This window comes from Solanum tuberosum, unplaced genomic scaffold, assembly GCF_000226075.1.
Source record: "Solanum tuberosum cultivar DM 1-3 516 R44 unplaced genomic scaffold, SolTub_3.0 scf00637, whole genome shotgun sequence".
NCBI classification, from domain to species: Eukaryota; Viridiplantae; Streptophyta; class Magnoliopsida; order Solanales; family Solanaceae; genus Solanum; species Solanum tuberosum.
In genome coordinates, this window is record NW_006239590.1 from 138458 (window position 1) to 157506 (window position 19049).

The following is a 19049-nucleotide window of genomic DNA, read 5'->3' on the forward strand; positions in this document are numbered from 1 at the left end:
ATAAAAAATTACCACCCCCCCCCCCCCCAAATTTCTGCTCTCATTTAGCCCTAATCTGTGTTTCCTTAGCTGTAACTTCTTTATTTTGTTCGATTCCTATATTCATAATTATCATGTAACGTAAAATTAGTTTTTCTAGTAAGGTTTTAAGTTGTGCGTACTTTATAAATTGTAGATTGTAGATGTCTGTGTTAGTGGAAACAACGAGTCCCACAAAGATGTTAGGCAAGAAGAAACTTGATCTGATGGTCGATACTATATCTCCCTCTACATTTAAGCGCCTAAAAGTTGATGCTACCAGCAATTTTCCTGAAAATTGTGGTTCATTTGTTTGTCAAAACAATGGAACCAGAGAGATCAACCTGGAATTTCCATCCACTACCAAGCCTGTAAGAGTCGAGACTACGAGGAGTTTTCCTGAGAATTGTGGTCTATTTGTTCGTCAAAACAACGGAACCAGAGAGATGTACCCGGAATTTCCATCCAATACCAAGCGTGTAAAAGTAGACTCTACGAGGAGTTTTCCTGAGAATTGTGGCCCCTGTGTTTCTCAAAAGAGGAATGGAAGTGATACTCAATGCTCTGTTGACGCTGATAGCAAAAGTTGTTCTGAAGTAGCTAAAAATGTGGTTGAGTCAGCTGAGTCAAGTAATTTTGAGGCAACTGGTGCGCCTCCAAAAGAGGCTGGTGGTTCAAGTCATTTAAATACCTCATGTCGACCTACTAATGGAAACCAACCTTTGAAATTGAAAGAAGAAAATCTTATGTATGATGAATCTACTCAACATCATGAAGTCCAAAAGCCGTCAACTGATACAAGAAATACATGTGATTGGTTTATAAAAGATGAACCTATTGAAAATGAACCAGAATTGCCTGCTATTGTTTCACAAGAAAATCTAATCGAAGCTCTAAATGAACCTAGTAACGAAACAAGCCAGAGAGTTCACCACGAAGAAGTTTCTGACAATGAATCCAGGAATTGGGTAGATGATGATGACATTTCCATTTTAACATGCTCCGAGTGGAACTCACTAAGATCAGGTCTCAAGGCCCAAAGTACTGATGGTAAGAAAGGTGGTAAGGAGGGTGAGATCATACACAAGTGCTCAGATATTTTAGAAGATGCAGTTGATTTCAAGCCATTGCCCGACATCATATGTCCTGAGCAGCACGATGAAATGAACAAAGGCCATTATTTTTTCTATAAGGATTGGGATCAATATGAATCTGTGGTCATGTGTGGTGTTTCTGGTCATGGATTGTCAACTGAATATGAACATATTCATAAAGTAAAAGAAGTTAGAGAAACTCTGAAACTTTTTGATGACGTATATACTAAACTTTTGCGAGAAGATAAAGCAGAGAAACATGAAGGACGATCCAAAAGAAATATCCATATAGAGGCAGCAATGACATTGAAAAATCAGAAAAAGTGGGTAAATTGTGAGTGGACTTTTGGACATGTTCCTGGAGTTGAAATTGGGGATCAATTCCGGTTCAGGGCAGAACTTGTTACGATCGGATTACATCACCAATTTATGAATGGTATCAATTATGTGAATATTGGCAGAAAATATGTTGCAACAAGCATTGTTGATTCTGGTCGGTACGATAACGAGGCCATATCTTCTGAAACATTCATTTATGTAGGTCAAGGCGGGAATCCAAAAGTATCTGTTAATGCGAGAGTGGAAGATCAAAAGCTTAAAGGGGGTAATCTTGCCTTGAAGAACTCCATGGACATGGGATGTCCGGTGAGGGTTATTTGTGGTCGAAAAAGAGTGAATGGTGAAAAGAGTGATATAAGATACATTTACAATGGGCTCTACACTGTGACCAAGTGTTGGGCAGAAATAGCTCCAACTGGAAAATATGTTTTCAAGTTTGAACTAAAACGAAATCCTGGCCAACCAAAACTTAATCGTGAAGTAGTGTCACGGCCAACAAGTTTAGTCAAGGTAGATCATTTTCATGCTAACAAGGCAACAAAATCGATTATGCAATCGGAGTTTGTTGTGGACTATGATGTCTCGCAAGGAAAAGAGAAGATACCAATTCGTGCTGTCAATGCAATAGATGATGAGAGACTCCCATCATTTACTTACATTACCAACATACAATATCCAGATTGGTATTACATCTCTAGGCCTCAAGGTTGCAATTGCACAAGTGGATGCTCGGATTCTGAGCAATGCTCTTGTGCTTCTAGGAACGGAGGTGAGATTCCATTCAACACAAGAGGCTCTATTGTTAGAGCACAACCTCTTGTTTATGAGTGTGGCCCATCTTGCAAATGTCCACCTTCTTGCAAAAATAGAGTTAGCCAACATGGTCCTCGATACCATTTGGAGGTTTTCAAGACCGAATCGAGAGGATGGGGTTTGAGGTCACGAGATTATGTCACATGTGGTAGGTTTATATGTGAATATGTTGGGGAGTTGCTTGATGAAAAGGAAGCTGAAAGTAGAATATATAATGATGAGTACTTGTTTGATGTTGGCAACTATGATGAAGAAATCCCAAAAAGGAATCCTATGCGTAATAATAACCTCAAAGTTGAGTCAGATTCTTTGCGGAGGAAGGATGAAGATGGCTTTACCCTTGATGCGGTTCGATATGGGAATGTTGGAAGATTTATCAACCATAGTTGCTCACCAAACCTTTATGCTCAAAATGTCATGTATTACCATGGTGATAGGAGAGTACCTCATATAATGTTTTTCGCTTCTAAGAGTATTGCTCCATTAGAGGAGTTTACTTATCACTACAACTATGACCATGTTTATGATAAAAATCGTAATCTGAAGAGAAAGAATTGTAGATGTGGCTCTCGGAAGTGCGAGGGGAGAATGTACTAAAGAATTACTCATGTAATACTATCCCTCTTGACATGATGTTTAAAGTATAATTTTTATAATCTTTGCACTTGTCATTTACATTTCATTATGCGTAATATCCTATTTTTTATGACACTTTTGTTTGGTCTTGAATGTAGAATAACTTAAATGGTTATATAACCACATGAGGGAGTTATTACTTATTCGGCAGCTTAGTTTTAGACTTGCTGAAACAAGGCTTACTTATCACCCAGGCTGGACCAAAATCCTTGAAGGAAACATTTATCTTAAATGTGAATGTCTATTTTCCTATCAAGTAGTGAAATTTGTACACGATTGCAAGACTTGTAATACAATGTATGCGTCCACTAATAGTCAATGAACCAGGTCCCTTGACAGAATATGCGTCCACTAATAGTCATAGTGATGCATTTTGGATTGACAATGCTCCCTTCAGTTTTTAAAAGAACTTAAGGAGGTTCATGCGGATCACTTCAGGATCACTTTTCAGCTTGTATGCCAGGCTCTCCAAATGTCACTTTTCCACAAGCAGTATTGAGTACCTGGGACACTACGTATTAGCTGCTGGTGTAGCTACTGATTCAAAGAAGATTCTTACAGTTCAGAAATGGCCTCTCCCTACAACCCTTAAGCAAATCAGAGGGTTCCTTGGCCTTGTAGGATATTATAAAAGATTTATCCAAGGTTATGGTTATATAAGTAAAGATGGAACTTTTTAAATGGAATGAAGGAGCTACCAGGGCATTTCAGCACTTGAAGGATGCGCTGATATCTGCTTCCGTGTTAGCTGTTCTTAACTTTAACTTGAGTTGTGATGTTGGCATAGGAGCTGCTATTATGCAGCAAGGGAAACCTATTGCTTACTTGAGCAAAGGCCTTTCTCTACACCACAAAGTTATGTCTGTTTATGAATAAGAGCTTTTTGTTTTGTTTAATGTCTGTATCTAGATGGGGCTAGTATCTCACAAGTAAACCCTTCATTGTCAAAACTGATCAAAAGGTCTTAAAATTCCTGCTTGAACAATAGTTTCATATTGGATCCCAGTTGAAAATGATTACCAAACTGATGCAATTTGATTTAACTATTGAATAAAGGAAAGATAAGGAGAATAAAGTTGTTGATGCTTTATCTCGACTTCCTACAATAGAGTTGGCTGCACTAACCTTAGCTGTTGTCAGGTCAGGCTTATTGCAGAGTAGATGTTGTAATTGTTGTTGATTAGGAATATGTGACCTTGTTTATCTTATAAAAGTATGGTAAAAGTTTTAAAAGGATATGGAAGAAAAGGGATTTCCAGAGGATGTATGGTAAACGTTGACATGTAGAAAGCATATGATTCTTTGGAGTGGACATTCCTGGAGCATATTCTGGCTGAACTTAAGATACCTGCCAAAGTCGTCAAATGGATAATGCAGTGTGTTACAACAAATACTTATTCCATTAAGATAAATGGGCATAGTACAACAATCTAATGTCCCCTTATCTTTTTATGATTGTTATGGACTATTTGACAAGAATTTTGAAGACCTTGTAGACAAATCCCGATTTCCATTATCATCCTAGATGCAAAAATCAGATGATAGTGCAATTGAGCTTTGTCTGATGACTTATTGATGTTCTGCAGGGGTGACTTAAAAATCAGTAAAGTATCTTGGTCAATGTTTTATGATGTTCTCCAATGCTTCTGGCCTGGTTGCAAACATAGATAAGAGCAATGTATACTTTGGTGGAGTCAACCAACAGATACAAGATGAGATATTAAAGGAATTGCAATTTGTTTAGGGGGATCTGCCATTTAGATATCTTGGAGTTCCTTTGACTACTAAAAGGATTTTCCTATCACAATGCAAGCCACTTCTAGGCTTACAAGCTGGACAACTAAATTTTTATCATATGCAGGAAGAGCTCAACTCATTAAAAGTGTACTGTATGCAATCCAAATGGTTTGGTCCCAGATATTTGCCCTTCCCAAGAAGATCATTCATTGAGTGGAGACTATGTGTAGAGGATTTCTACGGACTGGTAACATTGAGACCTCAAGAAAAGTTCTGATTGCATGGACAAGCTGTGTTGCCCCAAAGCAAGTGGAGGAATGAATCTACTTGCATATATACATGGAACAAGGCTGCTATTGAAAAGTCGTTGTGGAATAAATGCCAGAAAAAAGACAGGTTATGGGTTGCTTGGATTCATAGCTACTATGGGCAGAATGAAGTGTGGAATATACAAGCTAAACAAGCTTCATGGGTTGTCCAAAGGATTTTGGAGGCTTCTAAACATGTACAAGTGGCATGGAAAAGTACTCTATTAGCAGAATCTATTTGCATGGAGATCACTGGCGTGGACAAATATTGGAGCTCCTAAATGGATATTCATTCTGTATCTCGCAGTGAATGGAAGGCATGCAACTAAAGATAGATTGGTGAAATGGCCGGGGTATAATCCAGTCCCCTACATGTCCTCTATGTCAGCTGGTGAATGAGGATCTAGATCATCTGTTTTTCTAGTGTTTATATGCTACAAAGGTTTGAAATAGTGTACTAAATTGACAAGGGGTTAGGAGAGGCAGTATGAACTGGACAGATGAGGTACATTGGGCAAAAGTAGCATAACACTTGCTTATCGCTGGAACGTAACAACAGGATATTCCAACAGAAGCAGCAGCCAGCAATATTTTATGTTATTTGAATTGTTCTTATATTATTACGATATATAAAAAGCAGAGGTTTTTAACCTCTACAAATTGCACTTTCAATCTTGGCAAATTACCCTTTTTCTTTCCTGTGTTTTGAATAGCAGCAATTACCGTCTCTGCAACAAGTGGCTCCCAAAGCCTGAAGAAAATACCAGATTTTAGGGGTATGCCAAATTTGGAGTATTTGTATCTAGATGAATGTATGAGTCTTGAAGAGATTCACCATTCCCCGGTCTGCTGCAGAAAACTGATTGAGTTAAGTTTGTATGATTGTTAATGCGGAATCTCTTAAATATCTGAATCTACGTGGAATCCCTTATCATGTTGCAACAGGCTGAAAGAGTTGCCAAACTTGAATATTTTGAAACTCAATATATTAGATGGAGGACTTCCGGAAGACATTGGATGCTTATCCTCTTTGAAAGAGTTGAATCTCATTGGAAATAATTTGGAGTATTTGCCTCGAAGCATAGTTCAACTTGGTGCTCTTCTATGCTTGGATATATCAGGTTGCAAGAACCTTACAGTAGATGCAGATTGGATCAATGATTCGATATGTAATTCATTGTTTCGGAATATCTCATCATTGCAGCATGATATCTCTGCTTCAGATTCCTTGTCACTATAAAGAATATACCAAGTTGGTTCCACCACCAAATTTGACTCTATTTTTCTAGTGAAAATTTGTACTTGAAACTAAATTTTGAAATGAAAATTCAGAATAATACTTTGCAAAATTCAATCAAAAAATTTACTTAAAAACTTTAGGCAAAATACATAAATGGTCCCGAATTGGTAAAGATTATGCCGCAATGGACTTAAATCTTCTTAAAGAGAGCGAGATATCCACGCCTCAGCCTTATTTATTTATTTATTTTTGTTCTTTTTATTTCAAGTATAATTTATTATATTTTTGGTATATTACACCAACAATAAATGTTATAGAGCGAAATCTGAAAGAATATCTCTAAAATTATCTTTTTTAATTCTCATTTGTATCCAAATAATTGAGTGAATACGGATCAATGTAAATTTAATATTAGTGACTCTAGTCCAAAAAATGAAATAGTTATTTTGACAAAATGAATTTTATAATTAAATTACAACATAATTATCATTCTTTTCCGGATCAACTAAAAGAAGTAGTGTCTTGTGAATTGAGACAAAGTAAATAGCAAATTTTCGGCCTTGTTGGTATTACGTAGTTAGATAAAGGGATGGCAATGGAACGGTACGGGGTGGGGTGGGGCGGAGCGGGTTGAGCTTAACCTGTAAATTTTTAATCTGCCCCGTATAACATTTTTGTTTTCATTTTCAACCCGCCCCGCATAGACCCGCTCCGCATGAACCTGTCCCGATTTTTTTTTAATATCTTCTTTTTCTATTTAAGTTTGAAACTAAAAATAAAATTCATAAAAATAAATTCATTTTTTCATTAAGTTGTATTAATTTAATAGGATAGTGACTTAAAATTTTATTTTTTAGAAGTCAATTGGGAAATATGTAAGAAATTGAATTATTTTTTTACTGAACCATTTTCATTTACTATCTTGAATATTTTAATAGCTTTAAAGAAATCATCTTAATAAATACCGTTCTATAGCTCTTATAACATGTAAAATATTGGTACAAGTTATCTTGAGACTAATTATTTCGAAATCAATTATTTTAAGATTGTTAATTAATTTTTATTTTTAGGAAATAACCTCTCTATATCTATGAGATAGTGATAAAGTATACATGCACTCTAGTCTTTTTAGACCTTACTTAGTAAGTTGTTGTTTATCAACCCTCATAAAATAACATTACAATTCTGAAATAATTTATCTATAATAAAATATCTCATAATCTTATTTCAATCAAAGATAAAAAAAATCAATTAATATAAAATAAGCCCAATTTAAAAATATTTTCAAAATTAATTATTACTTGTCCATCGCACCAAACGAGCAGTTAAAATTAGTCTTGCTCACATGATCGTAGGTAAATTGAAACGGAGTAGCAGCATTAATAATTTGGGGAAAATTCTCAAAGCACCAACACAAGGTTTTTTACTCGTTCATAGCGAAAACTGAGAGGCTCAAATTTCTGCTACTCAAATGGAATCCAAGCAATATGTAGCCTTCCATATACCCCCAGATCTGAAAAAAAACCCACAAATCATTCTCAATTACCTTCAATAAAAAAATCAGTCTTGACGACAATCTCTGTGTTGCCAGCAGAACTCATCACTGAAATCCTCTCAAGGGTACCAGTGAAATCGATTTTGAAATTCAGGTCTGTTTCGAAATCTTGGCTTGCTTTGATCTCTAGCCCTGAATTTATCAACACCCATCTCAGCTTATCCACTCGTAACAACAAGGATTACACTCACCAATTGCTTACGATGAATTTTCGTGCAGCTACGAATGGTCTTTATGAGTATACTCTTAAAGATTTTACTCTTAGTTCCTTACTTAATGATTCTGTAACTGAGGCATTTGACTTGGATTACCCATACAAGAAATTGCACAATCATTTTTCGATTGTAGGTTCTGTTAATGGATTGATTTGTCTTGTCATTGATGAATATGAATTGGTTCTATGGAATCCATCAATTAGGAAGTACAAAAATTGCCTGATTCTAAACCTACATTAATGAAGAAAGATTGCTGACCTTTATATGGTTTTGGATACGATGAATTCCACGATGATTATAAGGTAGTGGCTATTATTGTGAAATATAGCAGTCGGGATCAAGTTGAGGTCAAAATATATAGTTTACACAGTGATTCTTGGAAATGTGTTGATGAATGTCCAATTAAGAAGCTACTAAAAATATCGGGCAAGTTTGTGAATGGGAAACTTTATTGGATTACTCATGGCCCTGATTTGTTTAATATGTATAAAGACGGGAACATCATTTCTATTGATTTGGCTGATGAGAAATGGGGAAAGGTGGAGCAGCCCAACTATGGAATAGGACATTTTTCTTTGAGTCTTGGAGTGTTTGGAAGTGATTTTTCTATCTTTTGTGATAATATGGTTAGTCATGTAGATGTTTGGGTTATGAAGGTGTATGGGATTAAAGAATCATGGACAAAGATGTTAACTATCGAGTATCCAGATGATCCTTTTGTGGATTATGATTATATGCTGTTTCCATCCTCTTTCATATCAAATAAAGGTGAAATTTTGGTTTGTTTTGGATCTAGTAAAGTCATGACATATTCTACTTCACTTGATAAAAAAAGTAACATCATGACATACAATCCAAAGGATGACTCTTTCAGATATTCAAAGGTTATTAACTTTAACTTTGACGGTTGGCGTCTGGCGGAAATCTATGTTGAAAGCCTAGTTTGTCCTTTATCTGCAGAAGGGAGAAAGAATGCAACAAAAAGGAAGGCTGGAAAAACTCAGGTGAACAACAATTAATCAACAAATGACTTGTAAGAGTTGCACTTTGTGCATTTCCGTCACATTCTATTGAATTTTGTTTGTTATCTCAAATATAAACAATGCATATGTAAAGGGTGTCTTTAAACCATATTGCTCGAGGATATCGTTAGTCATTTTCCCTTCATGCTCTACTTCTATTAAGCAATAATTTTGTCTTCTACATCAAACTAAGGGTGTAGTAGGTATTTAAAATGTAAGGGCTGGTAGGGTGATGGGCGTGTGGATGAAGATGAGATGTGTTGGAGGATTGTGAGGACACAATCAATGTGGAATGACACTTAGAACTTGTATTCTCTGCTTCCACTAGAGAAGTCATTTTCGGAGAACATTTTCTGGAAACGTGGATTGTCATAAGTTGTGCTTGTGGCTTATTGTTATCATGTCCCAAATGCAGTTGTTAGGGAAACAAATCTTGTCTATTTGCTATTGGAGTATGCTAATAGGCCCAGTCATTTCCCTTTTTCCTGTAATATGAGATACCACATAAGAAATCCTGAAATGCACCATCAAATTCGTGAAATTACGGATTCACAAAGCCATATCTTGAGCATGTGCGTCGTGTTTGATCCACATTTCCATGTTTTGAAGTTACTTGCTTTTATTGTTTATGATTTTTCTGTAAAGTCAATCGATTATGAGGTTCTTGATCTTCGGAATGAAGAAAGTAGCTATTTGTGGTGACCCCTAATTAACTTGCCTCGGCAAAGCCAAGGAGAAACCAGAATATGATATAAACAGAGCAAGCAAATAAAAGTCCTCTTTGCAATGGAAACTGGTTACATCATGTGAGACTCACAACAAATTCCGGGTATAGGAATTGATATTTTGGATATGGTGAATGATAGCTGCATTGGCCATACTACTTCTCCTACGGTTACTACACAGTAACTTGAAAGACGATTGCATACTTCATGCCGTGCCTTCCACATATAAGCTATTTTATTATGTCATGTGATGTATCAATGTGAAGTTCTTTATTAACTGTTGTGTATTATTGAGATTTCAGGAAGTGAAAGTTGCTCACTGCCGACTGCTTGAATCAAAACTGTGAAGAATGGCTTTTCCGAGCTCTGAATGTTCATGGAAGGTACTCTTACTTCGTTGTAGCTTGAACGGGTCATGAACAAGGTCAAAAATCTTCTCCTTCCCCTGTATTACTTTTGTATTTTGAGATGGGTTAGAACTACATTTTGAATCTTCCCAGAAATAGAATTGACTACTTAATGTAGTAGATATATTTTAGAGTTTGCTTCACATTCTTATATAATATGAAATAAGCTGACAGTAAAGGGCCATCGAGCTCCAAAGATCGATACAGTTAAAGATATGTGAAGCAAACTCTAAAATAATTTATGTTAAGATAAATGTTATATTTATCTAATTAATAAGAATGTCATATAACTTCAATTAATTTCAAACTTTTAAATATTAAGATAATAATTAAATGACAATTATTTAAGGAAAATAGTAAATAATAGTTGTCTATTGTAAAGTTTAATGAAAGAAAAAGATTTAATCAACATTTCTAATGATCTTCATGATTTTACAAGAACTAGTTAAGTGAACTTGGTTTGCACGTGTGCAACATTAATTAATGATAAATATATAAAAAGAACAAATTATGACTTATTTGGTACTTCTAAGGATACTTATGCTTTTAAAGTAATATAAATAGATATAGATATTGTCTCGGTTCATTTTTACTTGTCACATTTGGGTCTTAAAAAATGATTTGAGAAATAAGCAATTAATAATAAGGATAAGATATAGAAAAAATAATTGGTTTTCTTCATATGTTAAAAATAACATGTAAAAGTGAAAAATATATTTTTGAAATAATGGATAACTAAAAGTGAACAGAGGAGTAGATGTATTTTACTTCATTAAATTACTTAACTATGATAAATTATACGGAAAATTGTCAAAATGCTTGTTCCAAAAATGTCCTATTATTATTTTTGGTAAAGAAATGTCCTTTTTCTAATACATTCTTTTTCCTAATAAAAATATTGTAACCATCGTTAATTTTTATGTATGTAATCCATCATTTATTTTTATTTAGATAATGATAAAAATTTTCTAATAAAAAAGAATTTTTTTTTTCTCAATATATTCGAAATCGAAGGATGATAAACACTTATTAATTATTGATTTTAAAGTTAAGATACAATAATTATAACGATTAATGCATAAAACGATATAGTTTATTAAATTGCTCCACATTACCAAATATCTTTAAAATATCATCAATGAAGTTATTGCTGACCATTTTTTCATACTAACTTCAAAATTAAGGAATATATTGGCAAATTGTAATAATGATTAAGAAATAAATATATTTTCTATTTTACTAATATATTTTAATAATTATATAAATGAGAAATAATGATGCAATTAATATGATATTATATATAAGACATCAACATTATCTTTATAAAAAAAAAGATATTATATATAAGACATATATTAGTTAAGAAAATATAAAATGTAACTCAATTTTAATTGATAAAAGGAGATTAAAAAGAAAAAAAATGTTTTTTTTTCACTTTTATATTAGTTAAAGAGTTTTAAAAGAAAACAATTACATAAAAATCTTTAAAAATAATATTTTATTAAAATTAATGTATTTTAAAAGATACATTAATTAGGAAAAGGTACATTTGTATATGAATTACCTTGTTTGATATGAAAACTTGTTGATGTAAAGAATACAATTTGAATAATAGTCAATATAATTGCAAATCTGATTTTATCTTCACTTTTTTTGTAATTAACTTACAAGGTTAGATATGGAAAATTATTTATTTAAAGAAGCTCAATTTGAATAAAAAATCAATTGCATATCTAATTTAGCCTTCACTTTCATGATGTCTAATTTTATATTTGACTTATCTTGTTTGATATGGAAATTTATTAATTTAAGGATATCTAATTTGAATAAAAATCAATTGCATACCTAATTTAGCCTTCACTTTTACTATTTTTCTAATTTTGTATTTGACTTATCTTGTTTGATATGGAAACTTATTAATGTAAAAAAAATCTAATTTGAATAAAAATCAATTGCACACCTAATTTAGCCTTCACTTTTATTATGTCTAATTTTATACTTGACTTTTTTTTTTCTCCAATTTTATACTTGACTTACTTGGAAACTTATTAATGTAAGGAAACACAATCTGAATAAAAATCAATTGCATATCTAATTTTCACTTTCACTATTTTTAGTATAAATAGAAGTTTGGCATTGTGCTATTGGTACACCCTTGTTCCATCTTCCTCTAATATTTTTGGGATCTTTTGGTTTGAGAAAAAAATTGGATCTTAAGAAGTCAACACTTGGATTTATACTTAAAAGTAAGTTATTTCTTTTCTTGGTGTTTTGAAGTTGTTTAGTTTTATTTCTCTCATGTCGTTTAATGTTAATCCTTCTGTTTTCCTATAATTGTTTCATATGCTTAAATGACTTTGTTTGGACCCGTCTCAGGTTAAGGTAAAAAACAAAGTCAAGAATTTTTAGTTTATAAACTTTAATTAACAATTCTTTTTGTTTTTTTGTGCATTCTAAATAAATTATTTTTACATACATACTTTTTTAAAAATAAAAATAACGCCTTGAGCTTTTCCCCAATCTGTAACTATAGTGGATTTTCCCTGAGTGAGACCTTTGAGAAACACTTCTAAGACATGTTGAGAAATAATGTCATTTCGAAGATTTATTTTAAATTCGTCAAACCACATCAACCCCTTTTCTTCTTCCATTAGAGAAAATTGTTCCTCTGTTGAAGGACTATTTTGCAGCAAAAGTTTAATTATAAGGACCATAAGTTTAATGCAGAGTGTTAACTGTTTCTAGTTCGACTCTTTCTATGACACTAATCCTCCCCCTCCCTCCCCCCACAATTCAAACGATTTCAGAATTTTGTTCTCCTTTAGCCCTAATATGAGTTTCACTACTCTTCTTCTTTGCTTGTTAGGTCGTATTCTTTTTGTTTCATGATGTGTTTTTTTTTGCTTTGATATAACATTTTTTTCCAGTTTGATTCAAACATTCATAACGCCTTGTCGTGTCATGTTAATAATTGTGTAATGTGTTTGTGTTTTTGTAAAATTGTTTGCTATTATACTGGATTTATAGGATGAATTTTATGTTGTGCCTAATTGTAGATGTCGTTTGTGCCGGTAGAAACAAGTACCTCAAAGAAGTTACAGATGATTGATACTAGATCTCTATCAGTATGTAAACGCACGAGAGTTGATGTCACCAACAATTTTCCTAAAAATTGTCATCCATCCGTTCGTCAAAACAATGGAAACACTGTTCAACAACATGATGTCTTGATTAATCATAAGTTAAAAGTTCCCAAAATTTCATCAGTTTATTCAAGATGTGAATGGTTTTCAAACGGTGGACGTATTATAAATGAATCTAAATTTCCTGCTATTTCTGAATATGAGCATATTCAGAAACGAAAACAAGTTAGAGAGACTCTCAAACATTTTGCTGATGAATATACTAAGCTTTTGGGAGAAAAGAAAGCAGAAAAACAAGGAAAACATATCAACATAGAGGCTGCAATGATTTTGAGAAAAGAAGGAAAGTGGGTAAATTCTGAGTGGGCCTTTGGTCATGTTCCTGGAGTTGAAATTGGTGATCAATTCCGGTTCAAGGTAGAGCTTGCTATGGTCGGACTACATCACGAAATTTTTAGGGGTATCGATTATGTGCATATTAATAGAAAAAATGTTGCAACTTGCATTGTTGATTCTGGTCTATACGAGAATGAGACCATATCTTCTCAAAAGTTCATTTATGTAGGTCAAGGAGGGAATCCTAGAGTATCTGTTAATGCGAGAGTGGAAGATCAACAGCTTAAAAGGGATAATCTTGCCTTGAAGAACTCAATGGATTTGGGATATTCTGTGAGGGTTATTTATGGTCGTCCAAGAGTTAATGGTGAAAAGATCGATGGAAAATACATTTACTATGGGTTGTACACTGTAACTAAGTGTTGGCGAGAAAGAGGTCCAACTGGAAAATACGTTTTCAAGTTTGAACTGCAGAGGAATCTTGGCCAGCAAGAACTTACTCAGTTAGTCAATGTCAATCATATTTGTGAAAATGTTAACAAGGCACCAAAATCTACTATGCAGACAAAGTTTGTTATGGAGTATGATGTGTCGCAAGGGAAGGAGAATATACCGATCCCCACTATCAATGAAATAGATGATGAGAGACCCCCACCTTTCACATACATTACTAATATGCAGTATCCTGATTGGTATTATATCATTAGGCCTCAAGGTTGCAGTTGCACAAGTAGATGCTCGACTTTTGATCAGTGCTCGTGTGCTTCTAAGAACGGAGGCGAGTTTCCATTCAACCCAAGAAGCTCTATTCTTAAAGCAAAACCTCTTGTTCATGAGTGTGGTCCATATTGCAAATGTCCTCCATCTTGCAAAAATAGGGTTAGCCAACATGGTCTTGGGTACCATTTCGAGGTTTTCAAAACCAAATTGAAAGGATGGGGTTTGAGGTCATCAGATTATATTGCACCCGGAAGTTTTATTTGTGAATATATCGGAGAATTGCTTGATCATAAGGAAGCCAAAATTAGAATGGATTATGATGAGTACTTCTTTGATGTTGGCAACTATTATGAATATATCCCCCAAAGGAAGGTTGTAAGTAGTAAAGTCGAGTCAAATTCTTTTAAAAGGATGGATGAAGAAGGATTTACTATTGATGCAGCAATATATGGGAATGTTGGTAGATTTATCAATCATAGTTGCTCACCAAACCTTTGTGCTCAAAATGTCATGTATGACCATGGTGATAAAAGAGTACCTCACATAATGTTTTTCGCTTCCAAAAGTATTTATCCATTAGAGGAGCTTACGTATCACTACAACCACCGGATTGTCCGTGTTCATGATACAAATGGCAATTTGAAGAGAGAGAAGGGTAAATGTGGCTCTCATAAATGCAGCGGGAGAATGTAGTAAATTACTACTTGATGTACCGTGAGTGTATGGTATTTTTGCTGCATTATACTTGAAGTTTGTGTGCGTCTTAGGCATTTTTGTTATTAGATATGATGGTTTTTGCCCTAATTTTGCAGGAAATCGGTTTGAAGCAGTTGAAGTTGAATGTAGTTGAACTAGGAGGAATTTGGCAACCTACGAGCTCACTCATGAGCCGTAGGTGGGAGCCGTGGGTCAATTGTTCAAGGAAGTCTGACCAAAGTGTGGAACCACAGATGTAAATGACGGATCGTAGTCTGACTGACGGATCGTGGATGCTGATCGTCGATTAAATCAAAGAAGAGGAGTTCCAGTACTTGAACAACGGAGAGACAGGACATATCGTGTATAGACCTACGGACCGTAGGTGATGACCGTCGATTGAAGACTAAAAATTTTGGCCTACTGCTGAACCACAGAGGAGACTCACGGACCGTTGGCTGATCCATGGTCTGTTGTTTGCTGCCGTCGATCGAAACTGCTCAAATCGGATTTTTCATATATTTTCTTTTGCTAGGATTTAGTTTCTATATTATAAGTTGTATTTTTCATTTTTGGGTTGTTAGACTTTCTGGGATATTTTGTTTCTATTTTGAGGATTATTTTTCAAACATTTTCGACAATTAATTCTCAAAGCTTTGTTTATGATATTTGCGTTTGATTTTCAATTCAAGATTACAGTATCCATCTATTCTAATTGTAAGTTCATTTGTTATCTCATTAACCCTACATGAATTGTAAATTCTCAAACATGAGTAGCTAAATCCACAACTAGGATTGTGTGAACCATGAGTAATTATCAATGTATGACTATAATTAAGTAATTCTAAAATAGTGTTGATGCATCTATTATTAATCCTTTCGTTTAGAATGCTTTCTAGTGGTGCACAACGTTAGAACTCGTCTCATTCTTACTTGTCGGACCAAGGAGGTAACGAATGAGAAAGAGATTAAACAATGGATATTTAGATGTGTTTAGCCGCTATCTAATAGCCTGAGCCTAATAGTGCGAAGGCTAATCTGGGGTTAAGGGTAAGAGTTAGTAAAGCATACACCCGTAGACGGACCAAGTTGCGTGGTGAAATTCCCTACTTAGAGGACCAATCACTTAGGGATACCTAACTTATCAACCTTGCATGTTAACACTAGGATAGAGTTACTATTATTAGGAATATTGCATTAAGAGCTTGTGGGGAACACCTATGCCCTAATTTTCATCTCATATTGATATTCAAACTGTGAATCCTGTTTAGTTGTTGCTTATTGATACAAATTAACAAACATCTATTTTGTTTACAAATCCCCCTTTTTTCCTTTTTTTTTTTTCTTCAGAAATAGTTTGACTGAACCTAAATAATTGTAAGTTAGCCTAAGTCTAAATCATATTCCTCGTGAGATCGATCCTAACCTAAAACTTAGGTTCTTTATTCGACGACGACCGTTTATACTTCTTTCGGGAGTTGTAGTTTGGGCGTATCACTACTCATGTAAAACTATTCATCTGCACTTGATATTTGAAGTATGATTTTATAATCTATGTGCACTTTTCATGTTCAACCTTTTGATCCATTGATATTCCATTTAGTTTAATTGTGCAAACTTTTATCTCGCGTAACTTGTATTGCGATTGATGTCCTACCTTTTATGGCTTTTTTGGTCTTGAGAGAAATAGTAGAATGACTTAGATGATTGCATAATTAACCACACATGGGAGTTAAAATTTATTCGTCCTCTTGCTTTTGGCTTATCAAGGCTTAACTAGGTCTCATTTATTTTTATTAAGGTTAGAACGTTAGAATTCAAATATTGAGATGTGTATTAATATTTAGATATTTGAATTTGAATACATATCTAAATATTAAAATGTTGTAAAAAAATTGAATACAAAATAATTAACATCATTTATATGGTTGTTGGTGGAGGAGATGGCTAATGATGACGGTTGTGGGTGCCGATTGGAAATGATGTTGGCTAATGGTGGTGGTGTGAGTAGTAATTAGTTGTGAGGATGATTAATAGTAATGGTTGATGGTGGTAGTTGGTAGTGACATCAAATAGTTGTGATAGATGAAAGTGATAGCAAATAGTGGTGGTGATTAATGACAATGATTGACGATATATAATGACAATTGATGGGAGTGATTGGTGGTTGTTGTAGTAATGGTGATTGATTGTAATGGTTACTTGTGGTGGTGACAACTTATTGTAGTAATGTGGCAAATGATGGTGGTTTTTGATAATGGTAGTTGATAATGCTGGGGGACTACGACGGTAGTTGCGAATAGTGGGCGAAGGTGGTAGCGGTAAATAGATGGAATCAATGAACTGTTATCTTTATAGAAATCTTTGACTAGACATTTAATGATGTTCCGACTTTGTTATAAATCTTAATCATCCAAATATATTCAGACCCATTAAGGCCTCATTTGTTTTTTGATAAGATTAAGAAGTTTGAAACTGAATGCATATTTGAGCATTTTATTTAGATGTATGAATCTTAATACACATATGAATATTAAGATGAGAAAAGACATAAAGTGATACAAAAAGTTGTCCTGAATTTACGAAAAAACACTTTAACGTTGTGGTTGTCACGACCCAGGGGTACCCCTAGATGTAATATGGCGTATAGAAATCCGAAGGACTCCAGACGAGCCACTTGGCTGCCATAACATAAGAAATAGAACAATAAGAATAATACAATAGTTCAAGTCCAAAACATTTTATAAAAGCAAAGAGGAAGTCTAATACACTTGTCTCATCATAGCCATCTAATACAATAGAATGAAATTGAGCTTAGCCCCTAATTCATTTCCAAAAGAGAAATACATGAAAAGGAACAACAACAATGAAAGTCCGTCCTCAAAGCAAGAGGACTCACCAAAGCTCAGAAATATCTCATAGCAACCTCCAGCCACAAAATTGATAACCTTGACTGTCTGTACACCCAAGAATTTTTTTGAGCAAAGACTCGAACCATCCTTTGTTGTGAGTAGGATTTTACCGAGAAATTTAAAATTTCTTGAGTGTTAAGTTCTTTAGATGTAGCACCTTGAGTTCCAAAAAAAGAACTAAATTGGAAATAGCAAAATCTGAAAATTTTCAAATTATGCTTAAGTTATGAGTTTTGGGTCAACTTAAAATGACCATAACTCTTAGTACATGATGAATTATGTGGGCTACTAGATATCTAATGAAAGGTCTTTGAATTATCTTTACAACGCCACGGAGTTTGCTAACGAGTTCGTATGAGGAAGATATGCCATTTTTAAGTCAGGTTGTCCATTTAAGGAAAGTTACCCGAAAATAGGAGGGCTATTTTAGTCTTTTCCTTACCCCCACTTATTCTAAACGAGAATTTCACCTAACTAAGGGTATAAACTGATTAGAATAGGTTTCATTAATCCCCAAAAGCGTTTAGGGTTTTAGAGAGAAGATTCAAGAGGAGAAGAAGTTCAAAATTCCAAGCGTTCGTACAAGAAATTCAAGATTTCCTTATCGATTAAGTTTTGATGTAAGATTCTATTTGGGTCAACTTCAAACGACTATATCTCTTAGAATATAAAGAGTTACGTAAGCCAAAACCTATGAAATTAAAGGTATTTGAATCTAATTTCCAACTCCACCAATTTCGCGTCAATCCAATTTCTGAGTAAAAAGTTATGACTATTTTAGTAACCTATATAGTGTTGTTACGAATTAGCCGATGGGAAAACATTAAAAAGTGTTGTTTTTAGTTTTTTACCTCCAAGAAAACCCTAAACGAATTTCTTGACTAATAAAAGGCTCAAAACAATCAGATTTTCATTTTTTAATCCATCATTCTCTTCTCTCTCAAACCCTAGGGGAAAAATCTACGTAAAAAAAAATCAAAGTAGAAGACTCCATTCAAGATTCTTTCAATCTTTTTCAAGATTCTTCTTCAAGGTAAGTATTTATCCAAGAATTTCATTTTTTTCAACTCAAATTTCTCCATACAATTATGAATCACTAATGAAAATCATAATTCTTGGCCATAAAGATTTCA

General features: G+C 34.0%; 2 protein-coding genes across 7 annotated transcripts in view; both read left to right on the forward strand.

The window, feature by feature from the left end:
- The window catches only part of LOC102589438 (histone-lysine N-methyltransferase, H3 lysine-9 specific SUVH6-like), a 3305-nt gene extending 425 nt beyond the window's left edge, over positions 1-2880 (forward strand). Inside the window, exon 2 of the mRNA XM_006366665.2 lies at positions 176-2880. Coding sequence (XP_006366727.2) covers positions 183-2861 — 2679 coding nt within the window. The 5' untranslated portion in view covers positions 176-182 and the 3' untranslated portion in view covers positions 2862-2880. The remainder of the gene's footprint in view (positions 1-175) is intronic.
- A 4642-nt stretch (positions 2881-7522) lies between these two features.
- Positions 7523-15670, forward strand: LOC102589764 (histone-lysine N-methyltransferase, H3 lysine-9 specific SUVH6-like). Of its 6 annotated transcripts, none has more exons than XM_015305046.1 (4): positions 7523-8959; positions 10005-10126; positions 13166-15033; positions 15121-15670. In XM_015305046.1, the coding sequence occupies exons 2-3, from the start codon at positions 10118-10120 to the stop codon at positions 14999-15001; spliced, it is 1845 nt and encodes a 614-aa protein (XP_015160532.1). In that variant the 5' UTR covers positions 7523-8959; positions 10005-10117; the 3' UTR covers positions 15002-15033; positions 15121-15670. The 6 variants fall into 6 exon arrangements, with proteins under 6 accessions (XP_015160532.1, XP_015160531.1, XP_015160533.1 ...); XM_015305045.1 differs by having other exon boundaries at positions 13166-15028; XM_015305047.1 differs by having other exon boundaries at positions 13166-15022.
- The last annotated feature ends 3379 nt before the right edge of the window (positions 15671-19049 follow it).